This window comes from Marmota flaviventris, chromosome 5 (assembly GCF_047511675.1).
Source record: "Marmota flaviventris isolate mMarFla1 chromosome 5, mMarFla1.hap1, whole genome shotgun sequence".
In the NCBI taxonomy this organism is placed as follows: Eukaryota; Metazoa; Chordata; class Mammalia; order Rodentia; family Sciuridae; genus Marmota; species Marmota flaviventris.
This window is the reverse complement of record NC_092502.1, coordinates 106,585,738-106,607,670: the sequence shown is the minus strand read 5'-3', so window position 1 is coordinate 106,607,670 and position 21,933 is coordinate 106,585,738. Positions and strand designations below refer to the sequence as shown.

General features: G+C 48.4%; 1 protein-coding gene across 5 annotated transcripts; it reads right to left on the bottom strand.

Annotated features, from left to right (window-relative positions):
- Window positions 1–11,882: 11,882 nt before the first annotated feature.
- On the bottom strand, window positions 11,883–21,510 carry Tmem171 (transmembrane protein 171). Of its 5 annotated transcripts, none has more exons than XM_027927731.2 (4): window positions 20,969–21,425; window positions 17,834–18,541; window positions 14,480–14,621; window positions 11,883–12,149 (listed from the first exon to the last, which is right to left on the bottom strand). In XM_027927731.2, exons 2-4 carry the CDS (start codon window positions 18,471–18,473, stop codon window positions 11,951–11,953), a joined length of 981 nt encoding a protein of 326 aa, XP_027783532.1. In that variant the 5' UTR covers window positions 18,474–18,541; window positions 20,969–21,425; the 3' UTR covers window positions 11,883–11,950. The 5 variants fall into 5 exon arrangements, with proteins under 5 accessions (XP_027783532.1, XP_027783531.1, XP_071467970.1 ...); XM_027927730.2 differs by lacking the exon at window positions 20,969–21,425 and adding an exon at window positions 18,755–19,132; XM_071611869.1 differs by lacking the exon at window positions 20,969–21,425 and adding an exon at window positions 21,455–21,510 and having other exon boundaries at window positions 11,884–12,149.
- Between the last annotated feature and the right edge of the window lie 423 nt (window positions 21,511–21,933).

The window sequence follows — 21,933 nt, the reverse complement described above, 5'->3', positions numbered from 1 at the left end:
TGTCCTGCTTCATCCAGATTCTTACTTCCTGTTAGCTTTCACCTGGGAGGACCCTGACACCCTCACCTCACATCAACTAACCTGGACTGTTCTTCCTCAAGGCCTCAGGGATAGTCCCCACCTGTTTGGACGGGCACTGGCCAGGGATTTAGCTACCTGTGATCTCAGAGTCAGTCCCCTCCTACAATATGCAGATGACCTTCTCTTATGCAGCTCATCTTTAGAGACTTCTCGGGAACACACTGCCCACCTACTCAACTGTTTAGGTTCCTGAGGAGGCTGAGTTTCCCCAACCAAAGCTCGACTCTCAGTCCCCTTGGTTACCTACCTCGGCATTCTTCTAACCCTGACCTCCAAAAGCCTCACTGTAGACAGAATCCAAGCTCTTAGGGGCTTGCAGCCTCCTGAGTCAGCAGACCAAATCCTCTCATTTTGGGGGCTCACTGGATTTTTCTGACATTGGGTTTCCAATTTTGCTCTTCTTGCCAAGCCCCTTTACCAGGCAGCCAAAGACACTCCTGTTGGACTGTTGGCATCACCAGTCCAGGTCTCTAGATTTTTCCTCAAATTCAGAGATGCTTTGATCTTCTCACCTCCACTCTTCCTAACCGTCCCTTCCACCTCTTTACAGATGAAAAACCAGGGATTGCCACTGGTCTTCTGGCCCAGCCTGTTGGACCCTCCTACCGTCCTGTAGCATGTCTCTCTAAACAGGTCGACTCTACAGTATGGGGATGGCTACCCTGCCTCTGGGCCCTCAGGGTGGCAGCAGAACTTACCAAAGCATCTCTAAAGTTGACCCTCCTTCAACCTTTGACCGTCTCTTCCACTCATAGGCTCCAGGACCTCCTTGGACATAAATCTCTCTCTCTCCTGGCCCCTCTCAAATTCAGGAGTTTCATTTACTTTTCATCAAAATCCCTGCCATTTCCCTCTGTGCCTCTTCACCCCTTAACCCAGCTTCTCTTCTCCCCAACGTCTGGCTCTACCTCTCCAACTACCCACTCTTGTCCTCAAGTACTTGAGGCCTTACGTCCACCCAGGGAAGGCCTCTTCAGCAACCCCTTGCTGGCACCAGACTCGACAATTTTTGTAGATGAAAGCTCAACTGTCGGGCCAGGCAAGCGCCGCAGAGCAGCCTATGTCGTGGTTACTGCTTCGTCAGTCCTGGAGCCCAGCTGCCTCCCTGATTACGACCTCTCAGAAGGCAGAGCTCTTTGCTCTCATCCGAGCTCTCCACCTTTCAAAAAGCAAGTCAGTTAACATCTATACTGACTCCAAATATGCCTTTCTTGTTACACATTCTCACACAGCCATCTGGAAGGAGAGGATGCCTAACTACTAAGGGCTCCCCTATAGTCAATGTCTCACTCACCTCTAAACTCCTTGAGGCACTCCCCTTCCCTTCCCAAGTTGCTATTATACACTGCTGGGGTCATCAAGCCACTTCCAATCCCATAACCAAGGGAAATAACAAGGCCAATGTGGTGGCTAGAAGCTTAACCAGCGAGCCACCCATGGCTCCCATTTTCTTTCTCCCTACGCCCACCAAAACAGCCTACATCCAGCAGAAACAGACTGACCTCCTGGCACGAGAGGGCCAGATCAGAGATAAGGGCTGGATCTTCCTGGGAGACAGGATTGCCCTTCCTCAACTCCAAGCCTGAGATCTCCTCTCCGACATCCACAATTCACTTCACAGTGGTCCCCATCCTCTCATTCAATTCCTCCAACGTCTCTTTTACCTGCCCAGCGTGTGTGACTTCATTCAGCTGGTCCACTCCACATGCTCGGTATGTTCCTCTGTTACACCTCAAGAGGGCCTACAACCCAAGGTCCCCACTCATCAGATGCAAGGAAACCAAGCAGGCAAAGATTGGCAGGTAGATTTTACTCACATGCCCAGACACAAAAAGTTCCTGTATCTACTCACCCTGGTTGGTACCTATTCAGGATGGATTGAGGCTTTCCCTATCTCTCGAGAAACAGTGGAAACTGTGGCCTCAGTCCTCATTGAGCAGATCATACCCAGGTTCAGCCTTCCGATATCCACCCAGTCAGACAATGGCCCCTGCCTTTACTTCTCAAAGAATCCAACAGGCTTCAGAAAGCCTCAACATCTCCTGGAAACCACTTCACTTTCCTTACAGGCCATTGGGGAAGGTTGGGCAGGGGATCCTCAAGGACCACCTTACAAAACTCCCAATTGAGCTTCGGATCTCCTGGCCCAATCTGCTTCCCCTTGCTCTTACCCGAATCCGAGCTGCCCCTAGAGCTCCCACAGGGCTTAGCCCCTTCGAACTGCTGTATGGCTGCCCCTTCCTGATGACCACAACCTTCCCATTCAACCCCCCCTTCTGGCCTCATATCTACCTTATCTCACCTTGCTCCAAAACCTCCTCCAGGAACGTGTGAACCGCCATCTTCTTGCCCCAATAGAACTAGCTCCTTCTGAGGGTCCACTCCAACCAGGACACTGTCCTCCTAAAGGAACTCCATCCTTGGTCACTCCAACTACGCTGGACAGGATCCCATATGGTGATTCTCACCACTCCTACATCAGCCAAACTACTAGGCCACTCCTCTTGGTATCATGTTTCTCACCTCAAGCTTGCCCCAGGCCTTAAGTCCTGGTCATCCCAATTGGTGGGACCTACTAAACTCCCACTTCTCCTCTTGAGTCTGTTCCTACAGGTGCTCCTCACCTGAACAATGCTGCCTAATCCCTACGGCTGTCGTTTCCAGGTACAGGGGACTTGGGATGGTAAGACCCAGACATTAGGAACCAGTGATTGCCAACCTGCTGGTTGCCAAACAACTGTCTCCATTCTATTAACCAGCCTCCGTCTTCTTGGTAGAGAGCCACCTATCCTCTGCTTTCTTTATGACCAAACCAAGCAGTATTGTAAGTCCCAACCAGATATTTATGGAGGATGACCTCACTCCTCCTGCAATATGCACAAGGTCAAAGGGACCACCCAAATCCAATTTTTGTATACCTATTCTGGAGGTAGGACCTACCTGAATATCAGAGATCCTTGAGACAATCACTGGGCAGCAGGAGTGGAGGGAAAACTATACACCTGGTACTGGGACAGTGACCTCTATGGAACTCTTAAGATTTTCTGCACCTACATCCCAGTGATTCCTCAGCTCCACCAAGAAATCCTCCAGAAAGAAACTGCCCTCACTCACCAACTAGGGACACTCGAGGTAAAGAAGGGAAACCCATTTTCATGGCTGACCCTTGTATATCAGGGGCTACAACTCCTAAACTACTCCAGGGTCAATGATATTTCTGATTGTTTTCTGTGTGCTGCTCTGGATCGCCCCCTTAACGGCAGTCCCTCTGACCTTTCCCTTTAACAGTTCCCAAGGGGGTGATGCCTCTCCCCGTCTGAGAGGGATCCCCCTCTTTGACAATCCCCTGAAGCAGCAACAAAATCGTTCCATCTTCTATGCCTCTCAAGCCGCCCCCAGGTACAACGTGACTGTTATGGTATCCTCTCAAGTCCATGCACCCCCAGGATTTTTCTTTGGTGTAATGGGATATTGATGAAAGTCATCAACTCCTCTGCTGCCACTTCTTTCTGTACCCTGTCACCCTAGTTCCCCAATTAACACTCTATGGGCAAGCTGAGTTTCTCTCGTTGAGCCTGCCTCCACCCACTAGATATAAGCAGGCCGCCTTTCTTCCAGTGGTTGTGGGTATTTCCCTTGCCTTGTCCCTGGTCGCCTCAGGCATCAGGGCCTGGGCATTGGGCTATAGCTTAACCACAACTACAGAGCTTGAAGAAAAATTACAGCTAGCAGTCGAAGCCTCTGCCAACCCCCTGGCATCTCTCCAAAGACAAATAATATCACTTGCATGGGTCACTCTCCAAAACAGGAGGGCCCTAGACCTACTCACCGCTGGCAAAGGTGGTCTTGTCTATTCCTCAGGGAAGAATGTTGCTATTACATCAACGAGACCGGCCTAGTAGAAGAAAACATGGTTGTGCTACATCGGCTGAGTGAGGAACTGAGATGAAGGCGGCAGCAGTCCATTCACTCCTCCTGGGATGGTGGAACTCAGCCCTTTTACTACGTGGTTAGGTCTGATTGTGGGCCCCATCCTCATGATCTGTGTCTTGCTAATGATTTTTCCTTGTCTCCTCAGATTTATCCAAAACCACATCAGCGAAGTCTCACGGGTGGCAGTAAATCAGATGCTCTTCCACCCCTACAGCCGCCTTCCTGATGACCCCCCAATTCCTGACCTTCCCTAGCAATGCCCCCCTACCAGCAGAAAGTAGCCAGATGAGAATGGCACCCTATAACATCAAAGAGGTCCGGATGTTGGGCCAACAGGCTTCCCTTCCCCCTCCCCTTTCATGGTGGCTGTGGCCACCTGGCTGAGGAGACCCGAAATGACCAATCAGAAGCTGACATGGCGACGGACCCCAACCACCACGGGTTCCTCTCCGGCTGAAGCAATCACCCTATCAATTCACACCAGCCCTGACTAACCAACCACAGACATGATGTCCCTAAACTCTGCTCAGCCAACCTGCTGTCAGTAGCTGCAATTTAGATGGCCTAGGCCCTCCTACCTCCAGCTTCCCTAATTAGCATTATTCTTGTCTTTCCTGCCTGTGACTTCCCCAGCCCTCACCCTTTCGCGGACTAGTAAACCTCTCCTGGAGTAACCCCCAATAAACCTTCTTTAGGTGCCTCATTCTTGTTCCATGGTTCCTGATCTCATGCCCTTTCTGCTTTATGCTATAAGCAGAACAGGCTGGAGGGCAGGGAGTTGGACTTCCCAGGTGTGAAGAACCTGTCAGAATCCAGGTAGCAGTGGCAACACAGAGCTTCTCCCTCCCCCTTGATTGTTTATGGGGAACAATCTAAATGTTCATAAATCTGTGGGTGATTAAATATATTATTAGTTACCCCAATATAAAATACCACAGATATTCATTCGCGGAGTCTTTTAAAAATTCAGCAGTATTTTGAGGAAAAAGAATCTTTTTAGTTGAATGCTATTTAAATAAACTCTTCCCTGATGCTGGCAGCCAGGTGGGAGACAGGGGTACTGGCTAGAGCTCCACTGCCAGCCAGGCCGGGCTTCCAGCTTTTCTCCGTGTGGGCAGGCTCCGTGTCCAGTCCAACCCTGTCAAGCCCCCTCGCACCATCTGTGCCCGGGGAAGCTGTCACTGCAGATTTCCTAGCTAGCTCCAGGATTTTCCAGAAGGCTCTTTCTCACACAGGATCCTGCAGTCACAGGCTATCTGCCCATCCCACCTCCCCTGCAGAAGGGGCCACACCCTGCGGCCACCATCCACCGTGGCTTTTCCTTATCAGTTCTACCAGTGCCTACTGCTCAAGGTGCTTACAACAGGGGCATCACGTATTGAAGTAAATTCTTTCAGGTTGGGGAACCAAAACCGCCTCCCCAATAGCAAAGGACATCCTGCTTCTGTTTTATCTTCTGACCTTATTCTGACCTTGAAGTCTCCCTTTGAAATCTTGATGAACATGTGGCCCCTCACTATTCTAGCTCCTCTTTAACTTGGAAGGATTCCAGAGAGAGAAGTTTCCAAAGCCAACAGACGACTGTGGAGAAAGGTGGGGAGACCTTGTAGGAGCTGGTCTGCAGTTCCAGTTCCAGACACAAAGTGCATCCCAGGGATGGGCTACTGCGATAAGCCATCTAGGAGCCTTGTGTGAACTGAGTGACCTTCAAGCCATTAGGCAGGGAAGCCTGGTTTTAGGAACTCCCAGGCGGAATCCATTGGTGGAGAACGCTCAGTTTACATGGACGCCCTGTTTTAGCTCACCTCTCAAGTATAAGCACAGCCCGTAAATGGGAGTGACCCGTCAAGAACCAAACAACCTGTTTACTGCACCCAGACAAGACTCCTCCCACACTGAAACCTTATTCCTACTGATCCCCTTTGATCTGTACCGCTATAAATAAAGCAAGCACAGGCTTCTTCTTTGTTAGAGCCAGACCCTTCTGGTGGGCTCAACTGGTCACATCCCTGCTTTAAAACTATTCTTGCCTTTAGTCTGTATTTCTAATATATGACTTTCATAGCTTTTATTTTGCAGCCAGCCCATCCCTCCAATGGATACCCATTTCCTCACCCATGCGGGAGGACATGAGCAACAGGCCAGGATGGGAGAGGGACAGTTACCTGGCCACCCCATATGATGGTACTGACATCTCTTTCCCATGGTCATCCAGGGAGGACACAGCCTTGGAGTCAGGCAGGCCTTGGGGCAGGTGCTGTCTCTGAATCCATGTGTGGGAGCTGTCATGAGTTGTAAACTTTCCAGAACGGCAGGAAGGAGTGCCTGAGACCCAGCAGGAAAACACTTAGCTTGCACCTGTAAGAGGTGAGCTCTGGTCCCGCTACAGGGCCGCTAGATTATACTCCTACTCCACAGAAAAGGCTGAGAGCCCCAGCAACTCCACTGCCCTCCATTCCCCAAGGGAGGAACAGAGTTCCAGAGCCTAGGAGGGGACTCTTGGAGGCAACTTAACACCCGGGGTGAGGGAAGTCTAGTAATTTACCATTACCTGTACATGGAGGGTCCTAGGAGACTAGACAGCCAGGAAAAAGGCTTCTTCCTGGTCGGGGCACGGGGCACAGGAAGACCCAAGATCTCCCAGGCCTCGCTGCCATTCTGGGTCCTGGACAAAGGAGGCAGTCTTCCTCCTCTGTGAAAACCCCTGAGAAGCCTTTGGGCCCAGCCAGTGCCAGTAGGCAAGAGTCACTCACTAGTTCAAAAGCCTTGAGGTTTGGTCCAGGACAGCAGCGATGGTTCATCCCCCCCCTCACCTCCAGCCTGCCCAGCTTCTGGCCCCTTCAGCCACTGAGCGACCTTGAGAACTCACAGTAGTTCACTGACTGCCCACCCACGGCCCTCCTTCCAGTTTTCTGTCTGCCACCTGCCTCCTCGGGGATGAGGTCACACCACGCTCCTGCACTGGCCCCACTCCGGCCCACAGGGCCAGCGCACCTCCCCGGCTGAGGTCACTGCACAGGGGCAGAAAGCATTTTCAGTCACATGGTACACCCAGCCAGAATCTCCCCCACAAAGCACTCCTTATTAGGAAAGCTGCACCCCAGTCCTCCACTTTGTTCCTCTTGGGGTACTTGGACTGGTGGCAGCATGCATGATACTCCAGGAATCCTAGGTATGCAAGACCCCTGGAGGCTTGTGGACCACGGCTGGCAGACCATGCATGGTTCCCCTCCAACAGTCAGCGGGTGTTTCTCCCCGCAGGCCCCCTGCCCCCACAGTGTGCTTCCTGACTTCACCCTCCTCTGGAGACACTCCTACGTCCAAGGCCCAAGGATCAGGGTTTCCTGTTCCAGGGCACAGTTGCAGAACACAGCTGGGCATACTGACCAGAGAAACTCATCCACGCTAGTTCAACAGGGCCTGGGAGGCATGGGTAGGGAGGGGCCCTGGCCGGGGCTGTTTTCATGCTACTTCCCATTTGCATAACCTCAAGCAATTCCATTGCAACTCAACAAACTTCCATCTCTGCCTGTCTTGACAAGCATCATCGGTGCTCCCATAGGGCATAGCCTTGGCCTCTTCCAAGATAGAGAAAGCAAAGATAAAACTCCATTTTCCTTAATAAATGACTCCAAGATCTCGGTGGTTGGAAATAGAGGGGGACCACCCATGTGGGAAAGGAGCAGGCCGGTGGCATGACTTTGTTTCCCTACTCCCTCGGAATTCCTGTGAGTCATCAGCAGTGCTGCCAGGAAGACTGGGGAGAGGAGCCTCTGAAGGCCCCCTCAGCACTGGGACCAGCTGTTACCCACACCCTTCCCTCAAGGTCCCTTTGCCCTGGCTGAGGCTGTAGACAGGACTCTCCAGAAGGCCTAGAGGGCACAACTATTAATCAGGCTACCTCTGCAGTTTGTGCTGTTACCAGATTCTCAGACAATAAATGTCCATCTGAACTCACTGGATTGGGGAATTGAAGGTTTTCAGCAAGCTTCCTAGGTCATTCTTACCATTATGAAAGTTTGGGAGACACTGCAGCGCCTGCCCCCACCCAGCAAAGACCCCACCCAAGTGCTCAGTGTGCCCCAAGGGCAGCTCCTTGAAGATCCAAGGAACCACCCATTTTCTCTGCTGATGTCTAAGGCTGCATTCTGAGGTCTAGTTCCGGTAGCCTGTTCCACTCCTTTCCTGAGACCTACCCTGGGATGATAACCCCCTTCAGATGAGTAGACACATCGCCTCAATCCTCAAAACAACACCCCTGATAGTGGCCCAACAGTCATACCCACGTGAGGATTCAGGGAGCTGCCATGGCTTCCTGCCCTACCCCACTCTCAGGCAAAAATCTCAGGTAGAAATTGAATGAATGTCTGCTTGCCTTTCCCCTGGGCTCTCATCCTCCAAACTGCTGCTTGCCTTGATCTGCCCTATTCCTCCTTCACTTTTATGTTGATGAAGAAATACCAAAGAGAACTTACTAGGGAGAATTTGTTTTACCTCAGTAGAGTTGTCTGGTCAGGTTAGTTCTCTTAACTGATCCCAGAGGAGGACAAAGAATTGACGTGAATTCTACAGTGTCTAGAGGTAGCATGGTGGTACTTTGCACCATAGGTAGGTCATCCCACTTGAATTTGCAGACCACATTCCTATTTTATGTAACGTGGGGACATCAGACTTCCCAATGCCATAAGAAGAAAATCTGGAGTAAGATTTGAATATTGGTCAACTTTTCATTACTATAATGAAATACCTGAGGCAGGCTGACTTGTAAGGAAAAGAGATTTATTTAGCTCATAGTTTTGGAGGCTGGAAGTCCAACCAGCATGGCATAAGCTCTGGCAAGATTCCCCTCCCCATCGCTGGATCGCATCAGGCAGGAGCAGGTACCTGTGTGTGTGTGTGTGTGTGTCTCTGTATCTAGTCTCTATCTTCTTATAAAGCCACTGGGATTCTATCACGGGAGTCCACCCTACTGGCCTTATTAAACCTAATCCCTTTCCAAAGGTCCCACCTCTAACCACCTCTAATCTATAGTAGGATTAGTTTCTAGCCACTTAATATCATTAACACATGACTTTGGGTATTAAACTCCTGCATGAGTTTAGAAGGACAAACCCATAACAATCTGTAAGATTTCCTGTGCCGATGATAATGTTTGGTGTTCAAAAACAAGCATCTCACATGAAAAGATATTCAATACCATTAGTCATTAAGAAAATGTAAATTAAAACCTCAATGAAGCCCAGCGCAGTGGCACATGCCTGTAATCCCAGCAGCTCAGTAGGCTGAGGTAGGAGGATCACAAGTTCAAAGCCAGCCTCAGCAAAAGCGAGGCACTAAGCAACTCAGTGAGACCCTGTCTCTAAATAAAACACAAAATAGGGCTGGGGATGTGTCTCAGTGATAGAATGCCCCTGAGTTCAATCGCTGGTACCCCTCCTCCCCCCAAAAAAAGAAGCTCAGTGAAATACTATCTCAAATAAGAAAAATGTGTTCATAAGGATTAGAAAAACTAGAGGGGCTGGGGCTGGGGCTCAGTGGTGGAGCGCTTGCCTAGCATGTGTGAGGCACTGGGTTCGATCCTCAGCACCACATAAAATAAACAAAATAAAATAAAGGTATTCTGTCCATCTACAACTCTTAAAAAAAAGAAAAAGAAAAACTGGAATTCTCATACATTGCTGGTAGGAATGTAAAAGGGTGTACCACTGTGGAAAACCCTTTAGGGGTTCCTCAAAAACTACATACAAAGTTGGCAAATAACCCAGCAATTCCATTGCTAAGTACATACCCTCCAAAGAATTGGAAATAGGCACTCCAACAATACTTGCACACAAATGCTCACACCTGCACTATTCACAATGGCCAAAATGTAGACACAACCCAGATGTCCATCAATGGATGAATGGATGTACAAATTGTTGTATATACATACCATGGAATATCACTTGGCCATGAAAAGGAACAGAGTACTGATGTGTGCTACAACATGGAACAACCTTGAAAACATGTTACAATATGTCACATATTGTAAGAGTCCACTGATGTAAAATATCCAGAGGCTGGAGGTAGGGTGTGAAAGGGGAGAAGGCGGACTGACTGACCAGCTTGGAGGGTTTTTTTAGGGTGGATAAAAATGTTTTGGATTAGGGGAGGTGGCAGTTCCACAACATCATGAATGTACTAAATGTGCACGCACACACGGAGTGAGGATACAATGGTCAATTTTGTTTTGCAAGTTTTACCTCAATATTAATAGGAAAGTTAACACATCTGCAAGTGGGTTCTCAGAAGCTGTCAGCCTCCACCAGAACCTTGGTGAGCAAAGACCACATCTCCTGGGATGGCATGCATCACCCAGCTGTGCCGCGTGTGGTTTCAGTACAGTAAACATCTGCACACCCCAGGCCCCTTTCACTGCTGGGAAGTTCATGGACTCTGGCTTCAGGCCTCCCTTTGCTGAATAGCACAACCCGCTAAGGGAGGCAGATGGACTTCTCTAACCAGAAGGTCAAATTTATTCCTACGCATTTCTAACTGCTTGAGTTTATTGTCATGTAAAATGCCCTTAATTTTGAGCCATTATAAATACTCTTGATTATTTAAGAAAGCTCATAAATGTTTAAAAGTAACTCTACCTAGAAGTTTCAGCTTGGTCGTTTTAAACAAATAACAGCAGAAGGAAGTGGTTCTAATCCACTGTTTGTTCTAATTTTAAAATGTGAATAATTAACCTTCCAGCAGCAAGAAAAAAAAAAAGCAAAGTTTAAGAGCAGTTCAATCCAATAAATGTCCAATTTAAAAATAGATTAGGACTGCTGGTACAGAAGGCCATCCTGATTTATTGCTGTGGCAATTTACATGAAACTAGTCATTACTTCAGTTAAACTGGGATAGCATTGATGCCCTTGAACTCTGTTCTCAGACACTTATGTGCTGGATCATGCTACCTTGTGGGAATTATGGATTGTGGAAAATCCCTGAAAAGTTGATATTTTTGCTACATCCAATTTTACTACCCCCCCCCCAAAAAAAAAAGGTTAAATTATTACAGATTTCTTATTCTACAAATCAGTTTCTCTCGGGTAGAAATACTGAGTCATTAATTCTTAAGGACTGTATCTAGAATTAAATAAATACACATCCCCATACCCACCTCTGTTTTTAAAAAGTCTTGTTTAGCAGTGTCCTTATAATAGAAGCCTATGGTTCAGACCATTTTGTACCAGGATATCACTATGGAGAAAGCCAAATCCTTTCTGGAACCCTCGAGGAAACTAGTTGCCAAACTACCCCAAGTAGAAGAAATTTCACTGTTGGAGACTCCAGGGTATCAATGTGCTTATGACCGCCCTGTGTAAAGTCTCCCTAAAGAAAGGAGGCATGAGAAGAGGGGGAAGGAGAAAGAGGAGCAGGAGAGGCAAGGGAGAAGGAGGAGAAGAAATTAGGAGAGTCATTTTGTTTCTCGGTTCCAGAAGCAAGTAACGCTGGAGACCCTGTGGAGCAAGCTAAACATTAACAACTGCCTCTGGTTGGTCTTTGGCAACAGGAGCAGTGGTAGGAGCCTGGCTTTCAGAAGCCAGCAAGATGGGTTCAAAGCCTGACCTCACCATTTAAAAGCTGTGTGATCCTGAAGAAATTCGTTACCCTCTCTAAGCCCTTCTTTATCTACCAATAAAAATAATCGCACCTGTCTCCCAGAGTTGTCCATCTAAATGAGAAAACCGTCTCAAGTGCCTGGCGGGAGGGCACTACACCTCTCCTGCTGCCTGAAGCACCAACAATTGGAATCTGACCTGGAAGCTGATTACTCCTGTTGATGTTATATCAGGAAAATGAGGACACAGTCAATGCTATTGTCTTTTTTTGTTTTTTTTTTATTAAAAAAAAAACAAATTAAATAAAATAATGATTCATTATATATAAAACCGCACTGAGTTCACGGTGGGGAAGACTCTGAAGATGGAGACAAGGATGCGTTTGGGGCGTGTTCTTTTTCTTCATATCTAGGAGGTGGTTCCGATGAAGGATGAGGAGTGTGGGAGAAGTCGGAGCGGGCAGGCGGCCCAGAGATGGTGTACACGAACTCTCGTGGTCTCTCGGGGGCCGGGCCCTGGCTCTCAGGAGCTGGGGTTCTGCTGAGAAGAAAGAGACCATGTTGCTAAAACAGCAACACCCTTAAGTACTAGGTTCCTGTCGATGTTTCATGACATGCATTTGGCAGTAGCGACAGGGGTCTAAGGAGTCATTTCTCCCACATCTACTTTTTTTAGATCTGTTTGGATTCCTCAACCCCTCACTTTTCTTAGAACTGTCTATAACATTCAGACAGCCCCCTTCCTCCTGCCATCCTCCTTGTCACAGAAGAGGCCCTGAAGAGGAAGGCAGAGGTACCATCTGCAGGGTTGGGGGTATGGATCCTCTGAGTCACTGTCCTTTGGTATTTTGTCGTGGGAGCCAGTAGTCAAACTTATGCACATAGAAAATTATAAATGAAGCCATAGACTTGAAGGGAATCAGAGAGGCACACTGGTTAATGGACCTGGGCTGGAATCCCACTCCGATATGTTCTGGTTATTTAACCCTATCTGTAAATTGGGGTTGATATCGGTGCCTTCTTCCCAGGGTGGTTGTGAGAATCACATGAAGTAATGTAAGAAAATCCAGACCCTGGGACTCAAGACATTACAGCAGCGGCAGTGGCTTAGTATTAATATTTTATTTATCTTTTTTTTTTTTCTGCCAGTGCTGGGGATGGAGCCCAGGACCTAGTGCCTGCTAGGCAAGCACTCTATCACTGAGCCATATCCCCAGCCCAGTAGTGGTTTCCTTTAAGTCTCTAAATACTGATTTTATGGTTTTGGAAAGTTTGTCACTGAAGGAAAAAAAAATGCAAATTTCATTATTAGTACTGTCCAACTGGCCAGCCCTAACCTGCCTTTCTCCATGCAGGGCAACTCCTGCATTCACCTCCCAGTCCCGGCTCACCACCTGTGAAGCTCCAAGGCTTCCTCCCCGATCCTGTCCAGTCACCTCATTCCCTTTCTCATCAGATAGCCTGCCCCCTTCTTTTGTGAAACAAAGGATGTCCACACAACCTAGCTCTCTCCAGGACCTGGAGGCAAGGCGGATGTCCACTGGCTGTCCTCTCCAGGGCCACACACCTGGGTCTGCTCTATCTGGGTGGTGGGGTCTGGGAGCTGTTCACTTCCCAGGATGCACCGTCAAGGCAAGGAGGTAGAACACTGCCTTAAACATAATGAGAAGGCAGGGCAGCACCTGTCCCCAGCCGTGGTCACCAGGTCCTTTGACTCTTGCTCCTCCACCCGCTCAAAAATGTACATCATCTCATTCTCCTGACCACAGATCTCTGAGTCCTGCCCCAGCCTTTCACTTGGCTTGGACATTTCCAGCAACCCTTCCTCCTTTCCTGCTCCCTGACCTCCCCTTTGGACAGTAGCACCAGTGCTTTCTCCAGCCCTGCTCCCTGAATGCTGCACAGCCGGGGTCTGCACAAGCCCTCCTCTGCCTGGGAATTCCCAGAACCCCTTCCTGGCACACGTTCCCCTCCCACCCAGTGTCCGCTAGCCTTTGACTCCTTGCCTCCTCGTTTCAGCAACCTCTTTGCAGTTCCTTCTCTAGCACCTCCTGTTTCTACAGGGACGTGGCCCTGTCTACTCTTCCTCAAAGGCCCACGCTCACTATCCCCCCACCACCAACCATCCCACCTCTGGCTATCCAGAAGCCTGTCTCCATATCCTTCACCCTCAGGGATCTGTCTTACACTGGAGATCATTATCTCCCCCTCCTCAATGTCAGCCTGTTCCCATCCCTCTCACACTGTTCCAGACTCATGCTGCCTCAGGTCCATCCTATTTGAGTGGGACTCCCCCGTCCTGTGTGAGGTAGGATGTGGATCTGACATTTCTCTCCATCAGTCATAAGGCTCTGAGGCTCAGGGAAGGACTGCACCCAGAGGGAGGGGCACCATTGGGTCAGGTCAGGGTGCAGGCTGATTTAACCAGTTACCCAAGCACCTGCATTAGAATATTAAAACTGTGTACCTGTTGGGGATCCCTAGGGCCCCTGAGCCTCCCCATAATCCAGGGCCTCTGAGCCTCCCCACAATCTAAAACCATGGAGACTAAAAAGGGCAGGGCCCTCCCAGTCCCTGGTATTCATTTCTCCTCAGGATGGGAGAGTTATTAGACACTTTGAGGACAGCCCCTGCTAGGAGCACAGGAAGATGCCCTAAGATGGTGTCATATTAACCTCTTTTAACATATTTAACTTAGGTGCTGCCCAAAATTTCCTGAAAGGCAGTATTCATGCCAAGGCAACAATACTGACATGCCATCAGTAAAAAGATACTCAACACACTATTCACTCTCCTGCCAAAACCTTAAAGCTAGGCCATTCAGGTCTAGGCCTGTGAGGTTATACGCCAAGATCAAATGGCAAGTCTTACCCATCATTAAAAAGGCTGTAATAAGAAGGCGGGCTTTCGGTTGGAAGCAAGCTGTTTGCCCCAGGACTTCGAGTTCCTGCAGAAGCTGAAGACTCAGGAAAGTAAGGTGGCGGAGGGGGTGGGAATATTATCACAGAGTCACCTGAGGAAACACAATATTTGTTTGAAGACAGAGAAAACAAGTTAGCAAGAGCAAAATCAATTAATTCTATACTTGGTCCATTTATATACAGCAAAAGATCAAAACACCTGCTGGTTACTCCAAAACTAAAATGTAGGCCTGTGGGATCCATATATAAAGTGAAACAGGTTAGCAGGGCCAGGGTGGGGCTGGGTAGGGAAAGGGACTGGAGTTACTGTTTAATGGGTACAGAGTTTCTGTTTGAGATAATGGCAAAGTTCAAAGTTCTGGAAATTGATGGTGATGATGGTTGTACAATACTGTGAATGACTTAACATCAATGAATTGTGTATTTAAAAACTGTTAAAAGAGTAAATATTTTTACATTTTACCACACTTTGTTTCTTTGTCTTTATTTTCAAAGTGGGCCAGTATTTCAGAGCCCAGAGTGCTCACCACTGCAGGTTGGACATGGCCTCTGTTTCACAGCAAACTTGAGCTAAAAGATTTGTGTGAGGCATTTGTTAACAAGCTCCCTCCCCTCCCTGGGGGTGTCTACTGCTGGTAAAACCTTTCTCATTTTCAATGGATCGTTTTAATTAATCAAAAGTTGGGTAAAGGACCAAGTTCCTCAAATCAAACTTAGTTTCAGCCTTTGAACAAATGACAATAAGCTATTTTCTGCCCATTACTGAATCCATCAAAATTTCATCTAAGCGGTATGGATAAAGGTCAAACGCAAAGAAAAGTTTGTATTTTGTATTTCTATGGCTACTGTTCACTCTAGAATACACACATCCCCATGTTTTGAGAAAGAGAAACTAGGGACCAAGAAAGTGCCAATTTGCATTTGAATTCCAATGCCTTCAAATTTCAATGCACATCACCACAGGAATTACCCAGAACCTTCTAGATGTGTGGCAATGCCACCATGAGAGGTCAGATGAAGACCTCTAGTCAACTGGCAAAACCAAAGCAAAATAAAAGGGAGAACTTTATTTCCTTGTAGGGAGGAGACTTGTTTGCACCGGTAGGAAATCAGTGTGTACTGGTATTGATACAGGATTCTTTAAAAGCTATGTGGGTCCCATTTGCCAATGACCAGCCCAACATGGCCCTAAACAAGCTCTCCTCCTGCTGAGAAAACAGGAAGGAGAACTGGAGGAGTACATGTGTGTCCAGTCGTTACAGCAGGGCCAGGCAGAGAGCAAACTCAGGTCTAACACCCAGCAAAGGGCTTCCTTCCCTCTCGCAGGCCAAGGGCACTTATTTGCCTGATGAAGAAACACACCCAACTGGCAAGCTGTACCCTGATGCCTAGATCACTTCCCCAGAGGTGATTTACCCTTTCAAAAATGCATTAACTCTATCTCTATTTCTGCAAGGAGATGGTAATTGGAATTGAAATATATACTGCTAATCTCAACTTGATAAAGTGTCAGGGTTCTCTTGGGATTCTCATTTAATTTTTTACAAGGTCTTGATGGGTCACTGGGATTGGGATTCAGGGCTCACTTTAATTACACAAAGCAGAATAAAAGACCTGTGAAGCTATGTTATGTTTTGAACAACTAATAATAAAAAAAAGACCTGTGAAGCAAGCCTCGGGGCAGGCCATCACCTGTCAAAAACAAACAAGGAAATGCTCAGAGTAGCCTATTATCTCCAAGGACGTCCATCCCAGTGTCAGTTAGCGCTGCCACGCACACCTTGCAACCTGTGCTCCTTGGAAAGAGGCCTCGCCCTTGGGGTTCGCCTTCCTCTAGGCTCTCAGAACTTGATGTCCTCTGTGAGGTCACAGCAAACACCTCTGGAGGGAAGCAGGGCCATTTCTTAACCTGCTCCTGAGTTTAGGATCTAGCACTGAGAGTGTCCATGGTTGACATAGCAGCTAAGATATAAACTCTCTCCCTAGCCTCCAAGGAGAAAAACCAGAGTGGAGATGCCAGTTTCACAGGCTTAATGGGGCATACAGAGTTAAGTAGAAAAGATCTTGATCGATGCAGTGACTTCAGGACAAGGACACACACTCGAGAGCATCACCTACTTCTCTGTTCCTTGCACAGACCCAATTCTAGCCACCAGGTGGGAGCCTGGACCTAGAAACTCCCCTGCTTGCAAACCCAAAGATCACCCCTCAAAATCTCCCAAGTAGGGAATTATAGCATCCAATGAATGAATTTACTTGTACCCCAGTGGGTTCCTCAAAAAAGCTGAGAACATCTATAACACCAGGGGACCCCTTTTCTCATATAATAACTCTAGTGCCAAAGCTGTAGCTTCAGAGTTTAACCTTTTAAAAGCAAGAGATTATCAAAAATAATAAAAATTTGCACATGAGCAACCATGTGGTTTTCCTCAGTTGTATGAAACTGAGCTCAAAAGTACTGATATTTGGGCTGGGGATGTGGCTCTGGGTGGGGGGTGACACTGAAAATAGTAATCCGCCTCTTCTTCAAAACCCAGGAGACCCAAAAGGAACTTTTAGGCATTGTGGGAGAAAGAAGTACCGTCATATTTCATCTCAGTCTGTCATTGACAGCCTTGAATCAACAGCCACTCTGATATGAGTAAACCTTGCCCCAAGCCCACAGTCAAGGATGAAGTTACAGAAAGTAAATAACAATATGGAAACCAGTACAGAGAGTCCCCTTAAAACATCTAACATACTTGGGACAGAACTGGACTCCTAGAATGTTAGTGCTGGAAGGAGTCTTAGAAATGTGGTGCTAATTTTATAGATATACAAATTAAGGCAGGAGAGGTTATAAGACCTACCAAGGACAGTCAGCCAGCCACAGCCAGGGAGGAGAACCCAAGGATTGGTTCACAGTTGATAGTACTATATGGTCTCAGCAGGAGAATAACAGGGGAAATGGGGGTAACTTGGTGGGTCCCTAAGGTAGACAGAGGTTTTTCTCACCTTCCTCTTAATCTTCTCTGTGCCCTCAGTCAAGTTCATTACTTAGTCTCCCAATGCTTTTGCTAAATAACAGTCATTGGGGAGAAATGATGTTAACAAGGATTCCTACAGGGCTCACCACAGCAGTGACATTGTGTATGTTTGCATGGGTTTTTTTTTTTTTTTTTGTGTGTGTGTGTGCACGCATGTATGTACACAACGTGTGAGAAAGAAGAAGAAAATACATAGACCAGACTTGAGGGTAGCCCCGTGAAGCCTTAAATCAACAGCCACTCTAGCATGAGCAAGTGCCCGAATGACAGCCACTCACCTACAGTGACCTGGACAGGCTCCATATTGTGGGAGTGTCCCTCTTCGCTTTCAGAGGCATCCTGGCTCACACTCAAGTTGTTTCTCTTCTTGATGTGGGCAACCACAAAAAAACACAATCCCACAAGCACAATCAAAGGCCCCATGATCTGCAGAGAAAGGAACCCACAGATTGGAGGCTCCATGCTGGCAGTTTCTGTCTGGTTCAGTGATTCCGACACCCAGTCTGAGCTACATCCAGGGACCCAAATGCCCAGTATGCTGATGAGCATGCCACTTGTCAAGAACAGAAACCCAAAGATAAGGCACTGGGCAAACTGGCGGCTCTCTCCACAGATGAAGGCTTGGTTTGGGTCTGCCTGGTCGCCTCGTCTCCGCCCCTGCAGGAACTGAAGTCGTGCCCTGGAGCGGGCCAGGATCACAGCCCCAAGCCCAATCACAGCACATGAAGGCCCGGCGATCTTCAGTACCATGCTGCAGTCTGGGAGGGATTCATTTTGGCAGGCCTGGTACCCAAAGATGGAAAGCAAGACTCCCACACATAGCAGGACAGCGCCCAAGACAAAGAGGAAGAAAATGAGCTTGCTGACATGCCTGTCCTGCTGGTCCCCTTCTGGCTCAGCAGTTGCTGTTGAAGACATGGCCAGGAAAGGCCCCTTCCCTGAGGTGACGTGAGATGTGTTTCCTTCCCCTCGGTGCCTTCAGAGCTCTGCAAACATTAAAAAAATGCTTAATTAAAGTAGGTCCAGGTGTTACTAACCAACCCTGCTCTTCGCTGGCCATCCCAGAAATCACAGGAGGTAGAACTTCATTCAACTGTTACACAGTGCCACATCGAGTTGGTTGATGAATCAGAATGGCATTCAGAAACTCATGAATGTGTGATTTTATGAAGATGGTCAAAAAAAGGAAATCCAATTACCATGCATCTGAGATAAGAGTATGTTTTTTTTTTAAATAAAATAAGTGGATGTGGCTTTTCCTGTTCTGAGTCTTACAAATTCACTTCCCTCAAAGCAAAAAACAATGGGGAGCGAGGGAAGAACCACTGGGATTATTTCTGATTTACAGAGGCCCCATATTTCATTATAGCTGCTCTGAGAATTTCCAAGTCAGTAAGTTTTTGTTTGGTAACTAACTTTCCATTTCCTGTTTCGAGCTTGGGCAGCTTTCCATTTCATGCTTTATTCTAAGACTGTATCTACAGAAGACCCAAGTCCAGCAGTTTTAAGAGAATGGAACGACTGTTCAGGAATACACTGGGGTTGAGAACTTTGAAGTTAATTCTGTCAAAATGTGGTTCTTGGGCTCTCAAGAGACACCCTACTAGGACTGCACTGTCCCTACACACACACACACACACACACACACACACAGTTGCAAGGGGCCTGGATGAGCCCAGAGAGTCTGGCACAGCAGGTCAAGTGCAGCCCCATCTCCAAGGTAACCTAAGGCAGGTGTTCTCACCCTCCTCCCCAGTGCCACCCACTTCCACAGAAGTTTGGACTCTGAAAAAATAAGTGGCTGATAAAATCACATTACAAAGCACTAAAGTCCAACAGAACTTGATTTTAAAAGACTATTATGGAACCAAGTGAGAAGCACCTTTCACAGAATCACCCAAGTCCTGCATTCACTTCACCAAGTAATTGTTCAAGAGTTGTTTAGTTTATGCAGAACTGACTCTATCATCTAGTAATCTTGTCTTGCTCCAATGAATGGGAGTAAGGGCACTATGTGGGACACTGGCAAAGACAATACAAAGTCATGAAGTCACTTGCCCAAAAAAGAAAACCTGCAAAATAATTTTGTGTCACTCATATCCATGGCCACATGAAGTTCAAGACTGAGGCTCTAAACCCAAGACGGTCTTGACAACCAAAATTGTGTCAAAGGATAGTTCAGGTAATGAAAGCTAACAGGTGATCACATATCAGGAAGTACTTTTCCAGGAAAAAATGTGATAGAATCAGAAGGAAGTCAAAGAAAAGAGGAAATATAGGAGAGAAATAAGCTTTCACCTCAAACTGGGAAATACTATTATTTTATGAAGTTGCTGTCAAGCCAAGAGAAAGATCTAAAGAAAGCATTACACTATTTTATAAACAACCTCTTGCTGGTTTCAGAGATAAGGGTGATTATCAGCTACAAAGTCCTATCAGGAACTCCTTGTCTACTTGGTATCTTCGGCTTTGCAGTGAGTCATAAGGTTTCAACAGTATTAAGGCAAATTCCCGAACACTAACAAAATAAAAAATAGAAGAAACTCAAAACCGATTCCCCGCCCCCTACCCCAGACTAGAAGAATAAATGTTACTCCCTGATCCAAAAGTGTGGGGTAGTCTCAGTGCCTCCACTTTTCCCTACAGATCAAACGGGCACACAGGGGCATCCATACTAATAAAAAAAAAATTAGACCTTTTCCAAATACCAACCTGATTTTAAATTCCCATCCCACAAACCAAATCTGCCTCCCCACAACACTCCTATAGGTTTTCCAGAAGACATTTCCAAACCAGCAGCATCTCTCCACGTCCAAAGTTCTGGTGCGTAAAGAGAGCTAAAGAGAAGCAACTGTCTTTTGTGGGAAACACTTTTGTGAGCTTTAGGGGAGCTTGGAGCGCAACCAACAACCAGAGTGGCTGGTCGCACGGATCCCAGGGGCGCAGGTTTAGTGCAGTCCCGCGCGTCTCCGCGCTGCCGCCCTCCCAGCGCCCATCCCGCTGCCTCCTAAGCGCAGGCGCCGCGGGCCCGGGCAGCTTACCTGAGGCTGTGTGCTGCTGCGCTCGGCCGCGACGCGCTGCTGTGGGCACCAGGCTGGGCGCGGCGTCCGCCTCCCCACGCGGTCTCCGCGGCGTCGGCCACCCGCACACCCCGTTGCGCGTCCAGGCGCTGAGGGCGGGCCGCCACCGTTTGGAGAGAGGAGGCGGTGCCGGGCGGACGCAGCGGCCGAGGCAAAGCAGGACAGGCCGGCAGGAGCTGGCCGCCACCAGGTGCTGCCCTTCGGGGGCTAAGGAGAACCCCGCGAGGAAGCGGAGAGCCAGGTGCCGCTTGGGCTGGCAGACTTGGCCGCTTTCGCGCGTGTGACAGTGTACGCGGAGAAGTCGGGGTGGGGGGAATGGGAAGGCTCAACGACCTGTGGCCAGCACGCCAGGCTGCAGCACCCGCGAGCTGAGTCTCCCCAAGTCTGCCCGATCTTCACGCTGCGCTGCATGGGACGAAAAGCGGGCTACTGGAAGGGGAGCCGGTCCTTTTCAAGCCCTGGGGCGCTGAATCCCTGGGAGGGCTGAGTGCAGCGGATCCCAGAGCGAAAGAGAAAGCCTCAGCCCCCTCTCGGGCGTGGTCGCGGCCGTGGCACAATGGGTCCCCCGGGTTCCCGCTGCCACAGCCGAGGCCACCGCACGGTCTAGGGCAATTACACCCAGTAGCCGTGTGGACCTCCTGCTGCTCCTGAGACCTTGACTGGGTAACCGCAGCAAGAACCCTATGAATAGGACATGGAGATACTAGGGCCCCATTAGAATGAGACCTTAGCCATTCAGGCCTGAAGTCCTATCTCTGAGAGTCAAGTAGCCTCTTGGCAGGCCCTCTGCTGGGTCACCTCTGTCCCTTGGGCACTCACATGTATGCACACAGCCCTTCTTTGCCATAGAGCCCCCTTCCTGGTCCTCTGCCACTAATGAACTGCCGGAATTAAACTGGTAACTTTCCCTGCCCTTGAACCGGGAGTTTCAGGATGGGTTTGCTAATCCCTGTGCTATTTGTAACCTGTCCGGTGACATGTGACACGGATCCAACTGTGCTAGTTTCCACACCAGAGGTCAAAGAGCTGTGGAAGGTGAGTCAAATGTTCTCGGCCCAAACACCGAGGCGCCTGAGCCCAGGGACTTCCCCACCCTTGCTTTTTCTCTCTAGCTTCCTGTCCACTTTTTGAGATCCCATGCAGCTCTGAGGCTCATTGGATTAACCTTTTTATTGCCTACCTGATACAGCAAGTTATTACTGCGGGTGAAGTGTGAATTCGATCTAGCTAATTACCAGGGGTAAGGAGAGACTTGTGAAGAACAGGTCAGAGGTGGGTACAGAGGGAAAGGTGGTTAC

Excerpts from the sequence above, each read along its gene's own strand:
- Tmem171 (XM_071611869.1), bottom strand. The coding sequence starts at position 18,473 with ATGTCTTCAACAGCAACTGCTGAGCCAGAAGGGGACCAGCAGGACAGG. Across the intron at positions 14,622-17,833 it reads GCCTGTCCAGGTCACTGTAG|GTGACTCTGTGATAATATTC; the intron begins GTGAGTGGCTGT and ends GTGTTTCCTCAG. Across the intron at positions 12,150-14,479 it reads TACAGCCTTTTTAATGATGG|CAGAACCCCAGCTCCTGAGA; the intron begins GTAAGACTTGCC and ends CTTTCTTCTCAG.